Source organism: Ipomoea triloba, chromosome 12, assembly GCF_003576645.1.
Source record: "Ipomoea triloba cultivar NCNSP0323 chromosome 12, ASM357664v1".
Classification (NCBI taxonomy): domain Eukaryota; kingdom Viridiplantae; phylum Streptophyta; class Magnoliopsida; order Solanales; family Convolvulaceae; genus Ipomoea; species Ipomoea triloba.
In genome coordinates, this window is record NC_044927.1 from 27829601 (window position 1) to 27849450 (window position 19850).

Sequence of the window (19850 nt, forward strand, 5' to 3'; positions counted from 1 at the left end):
GGGTCTATCGGCTTTCTTAATTTGAGTCGGGTCACAAAGCAAACTTCACTCAAAACGTACATTTGGCCCATGACTTCCAAGTCAACATTCTAGTTGCCTCCAACAAATGACCTCTAATTTGAACAATACAATAACACAATTTTGAAGTATTGAGACTCAAACCCCTCTCAGCATATACGGTTACTCGTTGGAAATATATATTTTGGATATAAATAGAAACAAAATTAAAATGTAATTAGATAAGATAATGTGCATTACAATTTTTTTGACTTGATGTGCATTAATTTTATTTCTATTTATATCAATTAGATAAGATAATGTGCATTACAATTTTTTTTGACTTGATGTGCATTACAAATTAAAGTAGGTGGAATGAATTAATCAATGAAAAAAGGGAGTATGGATGAGTTAAGTTGGGAAGTGGGGATGGAGCTAAAGCCTAAAGGCAAGAGTGACATTTTGTTTCCTAATATATATCCTTAGATACCTTCACTTTGGTTGGGTCTCAATCACTGCCATACTTCAATTTAACTCAAACACAATACAAGAACAAATAATGTCGTCATATGTCATGTGTTGAGAAGTGTAGAAGGATGTTGTCAAATGTCAAGAGTTTACCATTTCACAAAGTTACGTGTCCTTATACATCACACTTAAAGTAACAATATTCACTTGATTATTTGGTACGAAAACGACACCCAAACTAACGAACATATCATATTTGGTTGCTTCTAATTAGTACAGTAGTAATTTTAGTACATGAAGTCATCAAGTGGTGCACCTGCAACCCCAATTTTGCAGAATCATTATTATTATTCACTTTGTAATGTGACAACAATTAAATATTATGCATGTGTTATAATGAAAGCCTTTAATTATACTTAGCTTACTAGTGATGTGATTATAAGACAACTCAATGGGTCAATTTAGTTAAATATATAAGAAGTTCGATGAATCTAGTCTAAAATATCAATGTTTTGGATGACTGGATCCCAATGTTTTGGTGAAAAAATTTATCGTTCATACTAGTTGACTTAAGCTTCCCACGTGGTTGAGCGCAACTAGGTCCTTGTGGCTATCTAACTACGCGGATGACATACTGCTTGTGTAGCATACCATTGCCGCCTAATGGGAAGTCCTAAACTCACTTGCAATTTGTCATCGTGACACAAGTTGCCACGATTCACTATAAATAACTTATAGATACATCTTCATTTCAACTGTACACTTTGTAATAGTCTATTAATGTCAGGAGCTGTCCAACGTAACTCTTATTTCGACCAGTTGGTTAAGCTGCATTTATCCTTTAATTTAGTGCACCTCTAGTGTATGCCATTAATTATAAGAAGCACATTACTCTCCTTTATCTCTATTGTCTCAATCTAAATGTAGCAATGTCATGGACCCTATCCTAATATAAATTTTGCTATAGCAATGTCATGGACCCTATCCTAATATAAATTTTGCTATCAATTAGTTACTAGTAAATTGATACCATCATAGTAAAAGTTGAACGAGGTTAGTGTATATTTAAATAGATAAATAAATAATATGTTGGGAATAGATTCTTAATTGAAAAGGCATGCATGCTTTATGCAGCTTTTAGAAAAGAGAAAGGAAACAAAAGAAAAAAAGAAAAGCTAAGGGGAGCATTCATCATTGTCCTTTTTGTTGTTGCTCATGTTCATCCTCATGCATATATATTGTGATCCCAATTATTTTATAGCCTGAAATGAGATTTATATATGCAAGTGCAGGTGGCACTCATACACCACTAAATTGCAATAATATCATATCCCCCCTTGGGCCCTTTGTATATATATATATGTGCGTGGGTGCAATTAGCAAGATAGATGTTCTTTTATACTCCGTAGCATTTTATTATAACCTGAGAAGTAGAAAGGCAACAGAGAATAGCAGTTTCAGATTTCTGTAGAGAAAGCAAATCAACCTGCAATTGCACCAGATCAGAAAATCCTTCTTATTTGTGAATGGAATACAGCAGGAAAGTCAGATGGATGGATGTTTATCAACCGTCTCATGATTGTGTTCTCATCTGCGACAAATATATATAATAACGCATTGACTCTTTGATTTCCTCGTAGTGTCGTACAACTTTGTTGACAGCTTCACATCGATCACACGTACCCACGTACGTCTTGTCTGCTGTCTGCGTTTCATGTTTTCGATTAGTTCATTCAATCTGCGTTAGGTTGCACAAGAACCTACCTACATCTGATCTGTTGTTTACTGCTCATCTATCTGCATTCAAAATGCATGGGACTCGCATGGATCGATAATGCACATATATATATATTGCTCTGTATTAAACTCAATGCCAATTGAAATGAAACAGACAGCAAATCTTAGCAGCAACTTTATCATTGCCAACGCACTTTTGGTCAAACGTGCATGTCTGTTTGTTTTTATAGTACAGTTTGCATCTTCTATAACACAATTGGCAAGAGGGTTAGGTAAAAATTGTTTTGAATGATGAGAAAAATTCGGTAAATCAATCTAGATTAGATTGTACATATATAATTGATCAATTCAAATTAAGAAATAAATAATAAGTCACTCCTATTGAGAGTAGAAGACTTGTAATATTGTGGTGAGTAAAATATTAGGAAAAAGGGTCAATAGACCCTCAAACATTAACTAAGAAGTTAATCGACTTCTAAAATTTTTAAAATAGTAATTAACACATCAACATTATATTTTGATGCAATGAAGTTCAAAAATCTATTAGTGATCTACTATCACATGTCACTAGGATTTCAATGATGTCTTTGACCACGGCGAACTAGCGCCGATCGCCATGAGAACCAAGAAAGAAGGTGATCAGTGGTTGCCATTCTCCAAAGAAGGCAACCCAACCCACTAGTTGCCTTCTCTGTTGATTTAAATAACTGTCGTCGTCGTCGATCGTTCTATTATATTGTCAAAAATATCGTCAAAGTTAGTTGAATTATCGTCAAAATTGGTCAAAATATTGACCGAAACTTTAGTGACATGTAATAGTTGGTCACTAATCAATTTTTGAACTTCATTACACCAAAATACGTAATAATATATTAATGAGTTTAATTACAATTTTAAAAAGTTTAAGATTCATTTGACCATCTCCTCTAAAAATATTTGTAGTTTGGAGTTAGAATTGCATTTTGAAGTTTATTTGGCACTTTTCGTGACTCCATAAAATACCTTAGGGGTATATGTGTGATTTTATAAACTACGAGGATCTATGAGAAAAATCACAACCTCCTGGGCCTGGCCGTTCTAGAAACAAATGCAGATAGCCACCGGCCGGCGAAGGGATAAAAGCAAGCAAGCAGGAACGGTAGTACGTTATCCGGAGCTTTGCAGCTTTTAAGGTCGGGAAAATCGGCCGGAGAATCTGAGACGATTCTTTCTCCGACATCCTAATCCACAACTACCAAATAAGGATTTATCATTTTATTGTTGATAAAATAAGACAGAAAAAAGAAAAAGAAAAGCCATGTCTTTCGCTACCTCCTCATGCGGTTTCTTCTCTCTTATCCTTCCCGAGCTCTCATCCCCACCCTCTATTCTCTCTTCCGTTATCAAGAAACCCCAGTGCCCAATTTTTCCTAATTATGCGTTTTCGTTTAATTATACTAGCAATTTTTGCTCTATGTCGACTGGGAGAAATACCCGAATCCGTAGAGCGTCGTCTTCTTCCTCCTCTTGCAGTTTTGACGGAGAAAGGGGAGACCTTTTTTCCGGTGGGAATGGAGAAAGTGATGACGAAGACAATGAAGAAGTAAGGGTTGAAGAAGATGATGAGGATAGTACTAGTCCCATGACCGTTCTGCCTCAGAGATGGGATGTCTTGGGCCTTGGCCAAGCTATGGTATTTTCTAATCATTTCTTCTTACCTGTAACTTACCTTTCCCAAATTCAGTTCTTTGTATATCCCTGTTTAATCCTCTCTGCAATGAATTTGAATGCTAAGAATAAGTAAGGATATAGTTGTGCACGGGATAAACCCTGTGACCCTAGCCGTTAAAGACCTAAACAAGCCTAAGTTGGCCAGACTGGCTCAAATCAAGAAGACTAATAGGCCTTGTGACCCTAGCTGGTAAAGACCTAAACAAGCCTAAGTTGTCCAGACTGGCTCAAATTAAGAAGACTAATAGGCCTGTCAGTTGTGACCCTAGCCGGTAAAGACCTAAACAAGCCTAAGTTGTCCAGACTGGCTCAAATCAAGAAAGTTAATAGGCATTGTGACCTAGCCGGTAAAGACCTAAACAAGCCTAAGTTGTCTAGACTGACTCAAACCAAGAAGGCTAATAGGTCTGGAGTTGAACTTGTAACTTTGTGGTTACCCAGTCAACTTGGTTGGGTTGAATCATTTGTTCCATACAATGAGATTGTTGGATGGTTGGAGACATGGAGTTAAGAATTGTTTGTCCAATGGCATAATACATTGTTTGACTGCTGAACTAAAATATTAAACTAGTGAACTGTATTATTTTATATATTATCATCAACAGTCAGAAACTGCAGAATTTCTTGACTTTAATTGTAGCATACATGCATTTAGAGTGGTGCTTTTTTATTGGCCTTATCAAGAATAGTCCATAAACTGTGATATTCAGTTATGAACTTTTTATGTTTTCTGATGGTAGGTTGATTTTTCTGGCACGGTCGATGAGGATTTTCTTGAGAGGCTTGGATTGGAGAAGGGCACAAGGAAGGTCGTGAATCATGAGGAGAGGGGTAAAGTCCTACGCGCAATGGATGGATGCAGCTACAAGGCTGCAGCTGGTGGATCGCTTTCCAATAGCCTGGTGGCATTGGCCAGGCTTGGCGGGCAGGCTATTGGAGGCCCTCCCTTGAACATAGCTATGGCAGGCAGTGTTGGAAGTGATCCACTCGGTGGGTTCTACAGGTTGTTTCATGCCCCTATCCTAAAATGTTCCCCGCATTTCTTTCTTTTGTTTACAAGGAGAGCAAGGGGTGTTACTCCTCTTGTAATTATTGTGCTACTTCTGTCATATTTCCCCACTTTTTTTTTTTTTAGTACTATTGACTCTGTTACAATGCAGTATATGTTCATAACTACTTTCTCAACCTACTTCTGTCATATTTCCCCACTTAGTTGTATGCCTTTCTAATTATTGGAAAACATCGTAAGTGCCAAATGTAACTATCAATATATTATAACTATGCATACATATAAGTCATGTATAAATATACACAGGGTATATTTAGTGATAAATGCTTAATAAAGGTGTTCAAACTAAAGCATTATCTCATACAGGTCCAAGCTTCAACGAGCAAATGTGAAATTCTTGTCTGAATCACTCAAGGATGGAACAACAGGAACAGTAATAGTTCTCACAACTCCAGACGCTCAGCGCACTATGCTTGCATATCAGGTTAGTCACCATGTATATCTAAGTAGGTAATTTTAATAATTATGTAAACCTAAGACCCTTTCTCATGACCAGATTGTCTGCAATTGTGCATGTTGCAATTCCTTAAAATAAAACCATTCTTTAGAAGAGTAATTTTCCAATGAAAAAGAGCAATGAGTAATTGCTTGATACAATAAATTCCATTCTTACAATATTTCCTGTTCGTGAATTTTGTATTAGGGTATGTCTTCAACCATTAACTATGATCCATTCTTAGCCGGCGCAATTTCAAAGACAAATATATTAGTTGTGGAGGGATATCTATTTGAACTTCCAGATACAGTAAAAACAATCACAAAAGCATGCCAGGATGCCCACAGGTCTGGTGCATTGGTTGCTATCACCGCATCAGATGTTTCCTGTATTGAGAGACATTATGATGATTTCTGGTAAGCCTTTAGTTTTACTCTTTTAATTTTATAAATAATGTATCACAACAAATGGTTTGGATTCTTTGCCTTATTTCTAAAGTGAGTGCAAGCCGCAGTGTGGGGAAGGTGTAATAGTAATAGGGGGAAATTGTAATTTATGCCCATCCATAATATGTCAATTATCAATGTCACTCATGAATTATTATTGGTGTAAATGGTGCCCCTCAATTTTCAAAAAGGTACATATATTGCCCCTCCCGTATTGACAGGAGGGGCAACATTTACACCACGGGAAAGTCAATATATGTACTGTTTTTAAAAATTGAGGGGCAACATTTACACCACTAATAATTCAAGAGTGACATTGATAATTGGCATATTATGGAGGGCATAAATTACAATTTTCCCTAGTAATAGTGATTACATATGAAGTTGGAACTCTGTTACTTCCAAAAAGGGGGAACTTGGTACCATGCTTTTGGTCCTAAATCCTAATTATCAGATCGCTTCATAAAAGGACTTCTAGTTTAGCATGCACTCTCCAGTTCACTAGCTATAACGAGTTGATATAACTATGATTGTCCCACTACTTGCACAGAATAAGAAGATAGCCATCTTTTCTTCTCAGAATATTATTGTGACTTGCAACTTATTCGTTTTATTCACCAGGGAAATCATGGCAAACTATGTGGACATTGTCTTTGCGAACAGCGATGAAGCCAGGGCTTTCTGCCATTTTTCGTCAAAGGAAAGCCCTGTTTGTGCCACAAGGTACCTAAGCCATTTTGTGCCACTAGTCTCGGTCACAGATGGTCGATCGGGCTCGTACATTGGTATAAAAGGCGAAGCTCTTTACATTCCTCCTTCCCCATGTGTGCCCGTGGATAGTTGTGGCGCGGGGGATGCTTATGCCTCTGGTATTTTGTATGGCATATTGCGGGGCATGTCTGACTTGAAAGGCATCGGTTCACTGGCAGCTAAGGTTGCGTCCATAGTCGTAGGGCAGCAAGGAACTCGGCTTAGGGTACATGACGCGGTGTCATTGGCAAAAGCGTTTGCAATTCAACAGGAGAACTCCTCAGTCTGGTCAGATATAGGATCTGATCAAATCTCTAACTTGTAGTAACTGAAAGGCCGGTTCCTATATTGAATTTTAGTTGTTTTAGTAGTTGATTATTGTCAGTCCTCAATACCTGTACATTCAGATTCATTGTAATTATGAACAGATCTAAATAAGAAGCCAACTAAGTATTCAGATTCATTTGGCGCTTGTCGTGGGAATTCTTTTGCTTTATGTAGTAAGTACGTATGGTCTGGGAATTCTTTTGCTTTATTTGGTAGGTACTACTGTACTAGGCAGGAGTGTAGGACGCTATTTTTTTTTATTTTAAAAAACTTTTGATTTCGTCAACTGAGAGAAATTCAAGAAAATTAGAATTCACAAAGTTACTTAATACAGAGTAACTTATACTTGAGTGACTCATTATTATTTTTTCACTCGTCATAACTCCTTCTGTCCAATTTTATCAGTCATATTTACTATTAATTGGTCAAACCAACTCTTTCTTATTTATTTATTTTCTTTAGTATTTTTTACTTATTTTAAATTTAATTTGTTGTGTATTTAATATTAAAACAAATATTATAAAAAATTGAATTAAAAATAACTTTAATCGTCGAACCAGTCCCCAGACATATAAAATGGGACGGAGGGAATATTTGCTAAAAAATGTGGAAATTATGTCAAACATAGAAATGCTTTTAATAATACAGAGTACTACATAGGAAACCCCAAAACCAATCGTTTTTTATTTCCAAAAAGGAATTATAATTATAAACGTAAAATACTATTTTCTTTTCATACCTACCCGTGGTAGGTGGCACGTCTTTTTAATTTATTTTAATTTAAAATAATACTTTACTTTCACTATTTTATAGTGTTAAAGTTGACATTTGTAGATGCAAATACTCATTGTGCTTGATAAATTATGTAGAATATTATTAAACGAGATTCTATTGGTATTATACAAAATTTAAAATTTTTGTGCTTCATTCCTTTTTCTTTGATAAATCAAAACAGGGTTTTACTCGTTAAACTTACACATAATTTTTCAAATTTAATATTCTTCTCGTGGAATAATAATAAATAAATAACGACAAATCATTGAGGGGTATTGCAGTCTGTGCCAATAAGCCAGAAAAAAAAAAGAGTCCCCCACGCTTCCGTAAGCATCTAGAGTTTGGCTCTTTCTTTCAAAATAAAAATAAAAAAATATCTCATTTGGGGAGGGATTAATTATAATGACTTAACTGATAAATATAAATTAGATTTTTACTCACAATTTATAAGTAAAAGAAGTTTTTTATTCTAAGAGGTTACTCACATACTATTATTAGTGAGATTCAATTACTGATTTTTTATGACAAACTTAACTCTTGCAACCGGTTACACTGTTCATGCAGGCTAGTTTGACTCTTTCCTGATTCTGTAATCTGTAGTACGTCGAATATTTTTACTCCGTAGTAGTTTTAAGTACGGATCTCTTTCTCTCCCTCACAACATTCCATCCAGATTTGTCCGGCATTGCCGTCTGATCCTCTTCTCTTAAATTTCTCCCATTTATTCTTCGCCTCTCCGTGTTGCATATTTCAGGTATGGGCCCGGCGGCGACAGGCGACCTGGCGACGCTGATATTCACATACGGAACGTTGAAGCGGGGATTCTCCAATCACGGCCTCCTGCGAGACCTCATTGACTCCGGCGACGCTGCTTATCTCGGCGACTACCAAACCGCGGAGAAGCTCCCGCTCGTCTGCGGGCCCTACAGAGTCCCGTTTCTCCTCAACCTCCCCGGCTCCGGCGACCGCGTCTGGGGCGAGGTCTACGCCGTCTCGGCCAGAGCCCTAGCCCGGATGGACGAGCTGGAGGGCACCACGCGCGGCCACTACGAGAGGCTCCCCATCACGCTCCTCCGGCAAGGGGACGGGGAGGAGCCGATGGAAGTGGAGGCGTACTATGCTCACCGAAGCTACGCGGCGGAGCTGTGGAAGAGGAGCGGCGAGAAGGGCTACAGCTGCTACGGTGAGATCGAGTCCAGTGGCTACATCAGACGCAAAGATAGACCTCAGCATCTCTCTTTCCTAGATCAGATTAGCCTCTTCATCCGCCATAACCCCAGTGAAGCAATTTCTAATCATTAAACATCTCTTCATGTTTTGTTAACTTGATGATGAACTCATTATTCCCATCATTATTGTTGCATAGTTGTTGTTTTTCGGTTCCACCTACACATCTCAAATTCAATCTGACCTCTGGGTTTTTCAACACTATATGTCTATCTATATATGTCTCTAAGCAATCCACAAATTAATTGATTGTTCCATCTCAACTAAAAGTTTAAGCTGGCTGATGGTTGATACTCATTTATGTTTAAATATTATATATATGCTTAACAATTATAATCTCAAATGAACCATCATTCAAGCTTTGAGAAGGCTGAAGGCAGAAACAGACCAATTAAATACTAATATACTATGCTGTGTTGATGCAATAAGTTTCATTCAAAAGTCTGCAAAAATTTTGTTTTTTCCTGGATTCTATTACCATTTGTACAGAAACAAAACTAAGTAGATCTTACATGGTGGCTTCTTCGGGGTCAGTACTCTCCATGGGAACTTGAGGCATATTGTCCTTACCTCTCAACCGGGAAGAGACATTGTCAATTGCAGAATTCAGTTGGCCTATCTTTTCACTTAAGGTCTGCCTGGTTTTCTGCATGCGTGAAACAAGTAGGATATGGCATGAAACAGAAAAGACCAAGTATATATATGCACAAAGTGTATAGTGTGGACTGGAGATTATAATCACCTCTAAACCTTCATCATAGTATATTGGTCGTTTGGCCCTTCGGAAACCAGATTCATCTTCATTTAGCAGTGATCTTCTTATCTAGTAACAGATGGCACAGAAAATAGTTGGCAGAAAACTTCAGTGCTATACAAACTCCAAAATGACTCCACAGCAGCAAGCCAGGCCAGAAGAGGTTTTGAGCAGCAAATAAGTAGATTGTGGATTACACAAGTGTTTGCCAAGTTGGCAATTCATTTGTAACATTCCAAACATAACATTATGTTTCCTAAAGATATGAATTTCAACATGAGTGATATTATTATACATAGTTGACAGTATGACCACTTTCAGTCCCTGCTTTCTTACCTTTGCAGGTAGATATCTTTCTTTCATATTGCTTTCGTATGCATAATTGACATCCATAATGCCTTAAAGAGAGTAGTCAATACAAAAACTCAGGATTCGGCTAACAATATGTCATATGATAATATAACGACAGGCAGATTTTGGACCTATTGACCTACCGAACATAAAGCATCAACTGTCAAGCAGATTGTTGAAACAAACAAAATATAATTGCAAAATAGGACAAAGTGTTAGTGGAACTGATGGCATATAATCAATCACCTGTGGGGCAAAAACATATCCAAGCGTTCCAAATATTGCACCTCCCAGAAGGAATCCAGCAATGAATTCACTGCCACCAGCACGTCTCTGATCCCTGAATGGAAAAGAGGAAACAGCACCCAATTCACATCTGTCAATTAAGTATTTTATTTATGCTTGTTTTACACAAAAGTGAATAGGCTGTTAATAAGTTTTCCTTTAGCAAACAATTGAAACTGAACAAATAAAGATTTTACACAATAACTTTAAAACCCATATAGACCTCTTTCACGGGCAGCATAGCATTCGAAGAAGAGAGATCTCAGATAAAACTGATAGGAAGCAATATAAGCCCCTCCATGTTTCAATACTCTTCAATCTATATGGAGATGTTTCTTTTAAACTCTAAGAGCGCTTTGTAATGAATTGAAAAGACAAGAATTACATACTTGTACTCTGCCCGAATAGCGAAGTTGCTACTGGTTTTTTGATGGTTCAACTTCCTCCGAATTGTCACTGATGTCTTGACAAATGAAGAGGACTTCACAGACCTAACTTCATGTGTCTTAAAATGAGCTGTACCTATATCAAGATGAGAAGTTATTACTCAACATGTAAAGCATATAAAGCATAAAGTTTGAGGATGAAGATAACCGTTAACTAGAATCTATTTCACAATCAGAGATTCACACATAAATAAAAATCGTATTTGAATCAAACAATATGATGATGATGATGAACTTCTTCGTCCAAGGAGGTTACATACTTACATCTCCAGTCCATACGAAACCTAATCACCTACCACAAGCACAATTCCAAAAAGTTTCAAAAAAGGTGTAGAAATGAAGTACGGCGAAGTGAACAGTGATAGATAGAGCCAAGCGCAACCTGAGATGGAATTCGCTCCAAAAAATCGCAAGCAGGCCGGAACGGAAGGCAAAGCTCAATTACAAAAGGATGCAGAAAAGCATACTAATATTGAAATTATAGATACAGCTACATCTGAATCGGAAACACTTGCAGTTACCTGAGACGGAAGAAGGAGCTAAGCCCGTCGCCATGAGAGCTAACAGTTACTACAGTTCAATTGATGGACGGACGGGATGGATTGATTAAGCGCTCAATACTAGTGGTAACCATCTTTTTAGCTTTTAGATGATAAACATTTCTTTCCATAATATCCACCAAAAATGAACAAGGCAAGAATGCAATACTATCTTATTTTGAACATGGCAAAGGAACTTGTGACGAGTCTAGTCATACGAAATAATTCTTCCATATGAAAGTTCATGAAATCGAGCATGTCTGGTCATAAAATCGAGCATGCTTATAACTTTTTGTGCTTCAAAAGATCGAAAAAGTAATTACGAACTTATACTATATTGTAATAGTCAATAGTGTTAAAAAAAAAAAAAGTATGATTTTGACATGCCAAAAAGTATGATTTTGACATGCCTCTCGTTTCAACATGTCAACAATTCAATGTTATTTATCTTATGAATTATGATTGAAAGCATTACTATTTTTTTTCTCCCGCTTAACGTGAAAATCGGAATATTAAAAGTACAAAGGTATATGCTTAATCCAGGAACGAGGGTGATAACCAAACAAAAGATAGGCAGCAAATCTGGAATAGCTAACTCCTCCTAACTCTAACCAAAGGTCGAAATTATTGAAATCATTCTAAGGTATCATGTATCATAACGGCTAATATCCTTTCCTGTATACAAGAGACTTCACTACTTCTTACACTAAAATTATGTGCAAGAACAGAACCTCCTACCGACTAAAAATTATAATGTAGATCATGTAAACTTGTGAACATGTTCTAACTGGTAAGATACATGGCCTGTTATTGGTCCGGCTTCTCCCCGAGGCCTCCAAAATGGAATAGAGGTGACAGCTCGGTCTTTGAAACAGAACTACTCTGCACCACTTTATCTGGAAAAGGAAACGAAAGCGAGAGGGAAAGAGAAGCAGAACCATCCTCCACATTGGCTTTAGCTGCTGCACTGTCAGAAGTATAGTCCTCCATTGTTTTTTTCTCTTCTTTCCCAACTAAGAAGGGCGGGATCTCTGGTTTTGTTTCATCCCCTAAAGCAAGGTTGAGGTTTGGGACCTTGTTATGGAATTGATTATCCTGCAAAGGATCGTGCACTTTCCATTGTATGGAGCTACCAATAGGTTGTGGATCAACCGGGAAGAGAAACTTCTCAGCATTCCCCAAGCCTTCCAAGGTACTAGTTTCGTCATTGCCTCCATAAGATCCACTAGAAGTGGGCTTCCATTTTTTGTTGCGATGTACTTCCTCAACAAAATTGTTAGTATGACCAGAACTTGGGATTGCTTGATCTGTTTCAGAGGATGCGGAATGTGATCGTTTATTGTGGTTTACACCAGAGCTACCGAGCACATTCTTGGTAGGGTCCTCATTCATGTTGTCTCTCACCAAAGGGGCGCTTTCATCGTTAGATCTATAGTCCAAAGATACACCACTAGGAGTCGCATCATTGTTATTACTAGATTCCTTTGATGAACTTCCTACAGAAGCTATGTCGTGCAGTGTATTATGTCTATCAGCTTGAGAAGCTGAAGGAACTGACATCTGGTCACAAGTATTAGGATTACTATCTCCTTCAGCATTTTGAACAGAAGTGCATTCCATCTCTGATTTGCAGTCAGAAGCAATGCATTCAACCTACAAGAACACATTAACACAAAGTCATCACTCATCAGCATCCAATAGTTCTACCAAGAAAACGCCATTTCAGACAGCAAGAGAGTACCAAAGTTAACTGGGATTGGTTCTCTCTGTCAGTTACTCAGTTTACTAACAATGGCTTTCTCCTAGCAGACGTGCATAAGTAAAATTTTTAGGTTAGCATCCGGAACCCCAGAGCATAGTGTGATCCCTAACCCACCCACCAAAAAATACTTATATTAATTGAATTATACTAACCACCTTCTAAAACATGTATGTGCATACACAAATCTAACTCAATGGGGAGATACTTGGGTGCTGCAGAATTAATATACCACTTTATGTGAAGATGCAGATTTCGATACTTTTGAAGCAGGGATTTCAGTATCTGAAGCAGGAGTACTGCATACAGAATTCTCCATAGGCCCTGCGGAACACATGTTTTCAGGTGAAGGTGCAACTGCCCTGAGAATGTCTTGAGTCAGTGGCTTCTCAACACCAGGAACACGTTGTGAACAACTTGCCTTCTTCCCTCTGAACATACCCCATAAGAAAAACATCATATTCCACCCTGCATATACCAGATAAGCAAATAAGAACCGAGGAAATAATCTAAGATTAAGTGCTCAAAACCATAAGGTAAAGAAGAGAAGTCAAATGCTTAAGGGTTAAGGTTAATAAATACAACAATTTAAAATGATAATAAAATAGGAAAACCACCCAAGGGATGGAAACATGCACAATTCATTTAAGAATACCAGTTGATAATTTTCTACCCATACTAGACAGAAAGTGAAAAGTACACACAAAAAAATAAAATGCATGCAGCCTCAGCTAGCAACAAAATCTATCCATTTGTTCATAGTTAAAATTGAGAAAGGATCAAAGTATGTAAAATGAATAATCCTCCCTATTATGCAGCAAAGCAAGCGATCAGTAGGATCATGTTCTTCATAGTGAATCAATCCACAAAAGAATAATATATTTCCTTAACTGGCCAGAGAGATCATGAAACAAGAATGACAACAAAGACAAATAATTTGACTTATGCAATAGCAAAAAGCATGTTTATTATCCCTACGTTGGAAATTTTCAGGAAGCTGGTTAGATGGGAATATCAACAGCTCAATGCCTCCAAAGCTCCCTTGAAGAGCTAGGTCATGCTTCATCAAATTCCTGAGCAGTGCTTTGTAGCTCTTCTCATAGCTGCACCATAGCAATAAACAATTCAAGATGGAAGAAACAAATACTATTTAAAATTTAGTTTCATGTGAAGATCAGGAGAACTACCTCCCTAGGTCCTTTGCAAAAAAGAAGAGGGCTATATTATCTTCTCTAACGCCAAACTCCCGGAACTGCATTGGCCATGTACTCAAACGAGACACTTCATTTAGCAAGACCTTGCAAGGAAATTTTTTAGCTGCATCGAAAACTCTAGGAGATGCACAAGTTGACAAATGAGCTTGAATCCCATCACATAGATCAAGCGTCTTCCCACTCTTGTGAACCTCAAAATCTCCTCTGCACAAGAAAATCATACATAAGGTATGCATCTTTCAGTATGCAGTAGCTCCCCATTGAAATTCAATAGCAGCAAGTGAAAAGGTTAAAGTTCATACCGCCATATGTACTGATGCTCTGGAATGACTGCTTTCAGAAGTATTGACATTGCAACTGGAAAATGTTGTTGGGCATGAAGTATGGAAGAATTTTCATTAGTAACAACAATGGTGCCTGCATCTCCTGTTCTTCTTGGACCTTCAGCAGGAAGCACCCCCAACTGCTTTGCATTATTAGAATAGCAGACAGTAGAGGTCCGTGATATTGCAAGCCTCTCATGCACCTTCATAGCACAGTTAATATTTCTCTTGCTGTGTGCACTGGTTAACTGATCCTGAGAACTAGTTCCATTGTTCACATTCACTGCAGAAAAGTTTTCAGATTGGTCAGGAACTCTACTCTTCCGGCAAATTCCAGGTTTCCTAAGCATTGCAGCCTCAATTGCAGCTTTCAAATCATCAGTGCTATTTGTGGCCTCTCTTGAATTTTTTACAACAGGTGCATCTATCACAGGTTTATCAACTTTGCAAAATTGTGCCAAATGGTCACTTCCTTTACATTTCTGGCAAGTAGTCTTTTCATTGGCAGTTATGTTCTGATTTGAGTGACTGCCAGAACTCTCCCTTGTTTTCTCCTCAGAGTATTCCTTGGGCTGCAATAATCCATCTAGTAGAACTTGATTAGCAACACATGGCGGTTTCTCAGTAACACACGAACCTGAGGAGGAGTCTTCCTTTGGATTAGCCTGATTAGGCTTTTCTTCACAATTGCTAACTCCCTTGGCAGGTGAATCTCCATCAAAATGCAACACCTGTTTCTTAACTTCTTCTGATATGGATGAGAAAACCATCAATGCATGAAAGAAATCATTAAATAAGCAAGAAACATATAGAAGTTACCACATTATGATTAAAATAAGACATAAATATATTGATAGTTCAGCACCCATATATGGAACAGCACCTGAAGATTTTGACATAGTCATTGGTTTGCCATCAGGGTTGATAGCCTTATAGTCTCTATTGTTGCTCATGATGTCACAGTGGGATGTTGATTTTTTATCAAATTTGGATGAAATGGTAGAACCAGCCATACTTTCTGATCTTAGAGAATTCTTCCTTTCAAATAAACTTTGTTCTTTTGTAAGTTTTTTCGCTTTCATATCCTGATCATGAGAAAACCTAGGTGATGACATCTTGCCTACTGATTCAGCGCAACTGAAACGGTTTGAGCTGGTGGGTTTAAAAGACATCGATTTCCCCATTGCTCTGATGGGCCCCTCTTTTGAAGTAGTAGAAATAGTTTCTCTAATCAATTTCCGCTTCGAAGGAAAAGCTTCATCCACAAGTTTGACTTTTGGATTGCTAATAAAGGAGTTGAATGAATTGGACTTTGAAAAAGTACCTGCAGAGAGGTTTCTACTTAATTGCTCTCCAAAAGCCACCAAAGAATGGAAAATTTTAGAGCTTAAAGTAAATTGGAATTGATGACACTCAATTAGCACATAATACACATAAACATGTATAATTACAGAACAACATTACTACCTTGAGAAGTTTTTAGCCGGGGGTCTGAAGCTGAAGTGTCATTAGTCAGTATTGCACCAGTAGACAATGGATGTACTTTCACTTTCCCCTTCTCTGAGTTCTTAAATGAGCTTTCATGAGAAAGTGAAGAAACCTTGTTGGGGCTTTGTGACTTTGGTGACCCTGAAAGAGATTCGAGAGCTTGTCTTTTTGGTGGAGAAGAAATTTCAGCATTATCCATACGTCTCTTGCCAGAGGATTTCAGATAAGAATATTCTTTAGTACCTGCTTCTCCATTAAAATCAGAACACTTTGGTTCTGCCTTACCAGGGTGATCAGAATTAATAATGGCTGTTTGTTGTCCAGAAGGATAAGTTTTATTAATTCCATTAACCTTGCCAGTTTTATTTTGCTTTTGAGTTTCCATGTCCTGCTCATACTTGCATTCTTCACAAAGCCAATCACCCTCTGGGACTTTCTCAAGCATTTCTCGCATGCAATAACTATAACAGGAACAAAAAAAAAAAATTGTCAAAAATGGCACTACATGAATAGCAGAGAATTGATGGACAAAAAAACAACTTCAACGCTTACGTATGTTCAGCTCCATCAGTACACTTACAACATATGGCAAGTAAATCCTCCCGACCAGCATCCCCACAAATATCACAAACTTTTACCTATTTTCAAGAGAAAGAATTTAATGCTTAGAGAACAGTAGAATATAATTATAGTAGAAAATGTGGGACATGTCAAAATGGAATAATCTCTCAGGATGTCAATGGCAAAAAATAAGTAAAATTGCTTTGAGTACTTTGATCAGTGTGCTATCGGGGCTCTAGAACAGGTTTAGCCATTAAGGTAATTTGATGACATCCAGGCCAATTGATGTCAAACTGAACTCCTCATCAATAAATCAGGCTCAAAGAGAAAGATTTAAAAGGTGATGAAACAATAGCTAAAATATCCCACATACATCATGCTCTTCATCATCAGAGTCATCACTCCCTTCCATAGCAAGGGTTTGAAGATCATTTCTGGTTTCACCACCTGTAACAATGCCTGACATACTATCATCAGGGTCTTCTGAAGCTTTGGGGCCTTCCATCTTTGGAACCATAAAAACATCTGATGTACCAGGTACATCAGGGCTCCTTGTGCTCGGCTTATGATCCGAATTTTCAGATAGAGAAGCATAACTTGAATTCATGCTGATTAAATTAGCTGTTTCAGTATTCTCCATGATTGGATTCTTCCTACTTTTGCTAGCAAAAGAGACATCATTCACAGATAAACTTGAACCATTTGCAACATGTGTTTCCTCTAATGATTCATCAACTTTTGACTCCATAGTAGACCAGTAAATATGCTAGCACGATCTGCAAGGGCGACAGAACACAAGTTAGGCACCCACTGCAGAGACTAATCTTCTATCAAAGTTCTTAGATTCCTTAATTGACTTTACTGAACCCTCAACCACATAGCACACTTTAGAGACAAAGGCGGGATAATGGGAAGCCAATCATCGCATATTTGTTCAACAATTAATAATAATAATAATAATAATAATAATAATAATAATAATAATAATAATAATAATGACATTAATGTTACTAGAAAAACTAGCTCCTGTCAAAAACAATTTTCACATGGACAAATATTATATTAGATGATCAAAAGTCAAAACAATTTACATATAAGCTAGTTCCCCATTTTACTCAAGCCCAAGCCAATAACTATCCAATAACAGCATTAAACAAAGACTAAAATAGCTATAAGTGCAAGTTAGAGTAACATATTCAATGGGAATGACAGATGGCTTTGATTGGCTAGGGTTAGAACCCCAACAACACACCGGGTAATGTCATAATTCATAAATTATAAGCTAAAAGAACTAACATGAACCAATAAACTTCCTCTTTCTTTTTCAAACTACACCTCTACAGAGCCCAACTTTTATGTACATAGTAAATCAGAAAAAGACCCCAAATTTATGCAACAGTCAGACCAAGCAACTAACCAATCACAGAATCGATATTCTTTACAAAAAGCAGATGGAGACTGAAATGAGAGAAGTACAGATGAGAGAAGCAATAGCAATTAACTAACTAGTTAGGGTGTAATTTTACAATGTGAGCCAGAACGCCTTAGATCCCTTTATCAACTGTTCCATGCATTTCAAAACTTCCTCTAGTGAATAGTATGATCTAGAGTTATCAAAACCATATTAATCACAAGTCATTTCATTGTACACCAAAAGCCCTAAACTCCAAAGAAAATAAGGATGATCCTCTATCAAATGTGAAAGGAAATCGGCCAAGACCAATATACCTTTAAGTTTCCATATAATTGCTTCTCACAGTGATTCACAATATACTATCAAAAATGGTTTGAAACAAAAACAATAGGGCATTTACAGGAGCTAGCAGCAACAAAGTAATCCCCCCAAAAAACCCTAATTGGAATTGGAGCAAATAAATATGGAAATATAAACAGGCATTCCTTGGGTTAGGATAGAGTGTAAGTCACATCACAATATACAGCTCAAGGAGAGTTTGCCCCTTCCGCCCAGACACCCCGACAAGGCAAAAGACGCAATCAATTATCCTCAATCCCCTCCCTTAGGAAGGATAAACATCGCCTCAATATTCCCCTATACACATATCTGGTTTAATCGATTCTCTCTTTCTCAATGCAAGCGTGCTATGAAATTCTGAATTTGATGATTAAAAGCGTGTAGAAATAGTAAAACTAACCAAAAATATATAAATCTGAAATTACTACAGAGCACTAATTCAACGGGACAGCGAAAACAAACAATAAGTAAATAATCGTTCTGCTGCAAATCTACGGCGGTGAATTTGTATGTTAGAAAGAAAGGGAACTGTTCATATATACCACTTCTTCATATTCATAGACACTCTCCGAGACAGAAGGTACACAGCTACTGGATTCCCGTACTCGGTCCTCCTATGATGAATGTCTATGTATCCTTTTCTCAATTCGTAATTTCTTACCTGATACTCAGTGGTCATTACATATAACGGAGCTTTTTTCTTTTGAATTTCTTAGGGTTTTTTATTTTTTATTTTTTGAAATGAAAGCTTGCCATTTTCTAACCTAATTAAAAAATGAAATGCGAAAAGGACACAGTGTTATTAAAACCAACAAATCATTCAAATAAAAAGTTGTGGTAAATATATATTTTTTGAGTAATATTGACCCTGTTAGAAAGCGAAAAGAGTTAATATCGGCTCAAACTCACCCCTTCTATATCGGAATGTAATTGGGTGTCACTATAACACAATGTCTTAGCAGTAAATATATATTTTAGTACAATAAAACATCAATAATAATATTTACATTGTGATTGACTCAAATCAAAAAGATCAATAGATAATTCTTATAAGTGTAATTATAAATTTTAATTTTTCGAGTCAATTTTCTATCTAATTCAGTTTGAGTTGTTTATAACGAGACATTTCTTATTTATTAACGAGCGTCAATCCAAATTAGCTAAAAGGGGTAGTCGACTAGCGATGTCTATAGTGATAATAATTTTTTTCAAATTTTCATAATGTTTATTAACAAGACTTGATTATGTGTTTAATTCGATTAGCAAAATTTAATTGAAATTATTTTTAATTCAATTTTTAATGTTAAGTTGGATATTAGTATATAAAATTTATATATTTAAAAATTACATTAAATATATTATTAAAAAAACTAAATTTTAAAAAATGTAAAAAAGAAAAAGTTGTTGGATGGGTAAAATGGAACAGATTAAGTAAA

At 36.8% G+C, this 19850-nt stretch overlaps 4 protein-coding genes across 7 annotated transcripts; 2 read left to right on the forward strand and 2 right to left on the reverse strand.

Moving 5' to 3' along the window:
- Positions 1-3303: 3303 nt before the first annotated feature.
- Positions 3304-7076, forward strand: LOC116000107 (uncharacterized sugar kinase slr0537-like). Its single transcript, XM_031240131.1, has 5 exons — positions 3304-3874; positions 4653-4915; positions 5288-5405; positions 5625-5833; positions 6485-7076. The coding sequence occupies exons 1-5, from the start codon at positions 3500-3502 to the stop codon at positions 6936-6938; spliced, it is 1419 nt and encodes a 472-aa protein (XP_031095991.1). The 5' UTR covers positions 3304-3499; the 3' UTR covers positions 6939-7076.
- A 1266-nt stretch (positions 7077-8342) lies between these two features.
- LOC115999749 (putative gamma-glutamylcyclotransferase At3g02910) lies at positions 8343-9145 on the forward strand. The gene has a single exon (XM_031239647.1). It carries the CDS (start codon positions 8471-8473, stop codon positions 9014-9016), a length of 546 nt encoding a protein of 181 aa, XP_031095507.1. The 5' UTR covers positions 8343-8470; the 3' UTR covers positions 9017-9145.
- Positions 9146-9334: 189 nt separating this feature from the next.
- LOC115999750 lies at positions 9335-11451 on the reverse strand. 2 transcript variants are annotated; one of them, XM_031239649.1, is made up of 6 exons: positions 11160-11286; positions 11042-11069; positions 10721-10853; positions 10293-10386; positions 9684-9764; positions 9335-9587 (listed from the first exon to the last, which is right to left on the reverse strand). In XM_031239649.1, the coding sequence occupies exons 2-6, from the start codon at positions 11052-11054 to the stop codon at positions 9450-9452; spliced, it is 459 nt and encodes a 152-aa protein (XP_031095509.1). In that variant the 5' UTR covers positions 11055-11069; positions 11160-11286; the 3' UTR covers positions 9335-9449. The 2 variants fall into 2 exon arrangements, with proteins under 2 accessions (XP_031095509.1, XP_031095508.1); XM_031239648.1 differs by lacking the exons at positions 11042-11069; positions 11160-11286 and adding an exon at positions 11299-11451.
- Positions 11452-11868: 417 nt separating this feature from the next.
- LOC115998821 lies at positions 11869-19094 on the reverse strand. 3 transcript variants are annotated; one of them, XM_031238480.1, is made up of 10 exons: positions 18957-19094; positions 17035-17437; positions 16653-16738; positions 16080-16561; positions 15496-15936; positions 14592-15360; positions 14263-14493; positions 14054-14178; positions 13308-13543; positions 11869-12969 (listed from the first exon to the last, which is right to left on the reverse strand). In XM_031238480.1, exons 2-10 carry the CDS (start codon positions 17407-17409, stop codon positions 12124-12126), a joined length of 3591 nt encoding a protein of 1196 aa, XP_031094340.1. In that variant the 5' UTR covers positions 17410-17437; positions 18957-19094; the 3' UTR covers positions 11869-12123. The 3 variants fall into 3 exon arrangements, with proteins under 3 accessions (XP_031094340.1, XP_031094341.1, XP_031094342.1); XM_031238481.1 differs by lacking the exon at positions 18957-19094 and adding an exon at positions 18877-18896; XM_031238482.1 differs by lacking the exon at positions 18957-19094 and adding an exon at positions 18390-18813.
- Positions 19095-19850: the final 756 nt, after the last annotated feature.

Excerpts from the sequence above, each read along its gene's own strand:
- LOC116000107 (XM_031240131.1), top strand. The coding sequence starts at position 3,500 with ATGTCTTTCGCTACCTCCTCATGCGGTTTCTTCTCTCTTATCCTTCCC. Across the intron at positions 3,875-4,652 it reads TGGGCCTTGGCCAAGCTATG|GTTGATTTTTCTGGCACGGT; the intron begins GTATTTTCTAAT and ends TTCTGATGGTAG. Across the intron at positions 5,406-5,624 it reads GCACTATGCTTGCATATCAG|GGTATGTCTTCAACCATTAA; the intron begins GTTAGTCACCAT and ends ATTTTGTATTAG.
- LOC115999749 (XM_031239647.1), top strand. The coding sequence starts at position 8,471 with ATGGGCCCGGCGGCGACAGGCGACCTGGCGACGCTGATATTCACATAC.
- LOC115999750 (XM_031239648.1), bottom strand. The coding sequence starts at position 11,332 with ATGGCGACGGGCTTAGCTCCTTCTTCCGTCTCAG. Across the intron at positions 10,387-10,720 it reads GCTATTCGGGCAGAGTACAA|GGATCAGAGACGTGCTGGTG; the intron begins GTATGTAATTCT and ends TTTTCCATTCAG. Across the intron at positions 9,765-10,292 it reads GATATGTTTTTGCCCCACAG|ATAAGAAGATCACTGCTAAA; the intron begins GTGATTGATTAT and ends ATCTGTTACTAG.
- LOC115998821 (XM_031238480.1), bottom strand. The coding sequence starts at position 17,409 with ATGGAGTCAAAAGTTGATGAATCATTAGAGGAAACACATGTTGCAAAT. Across the intron at positions 16,562-16,652 it reads ACTGATGGAGCTGAACATAC|TTATTGCATGCGAGAAATGC; the intron begins GTAAGCGTTGAA and ends TTCCTGTTATAG. Across the intron at positions 15,937-16,079 it reads CCGGCTAAAAACTTCTCAAG|GTACTTTTTCAAAGTCCAAT; the intron begins GTAGTAATGTTG and ends ACCTCTCTGCAG.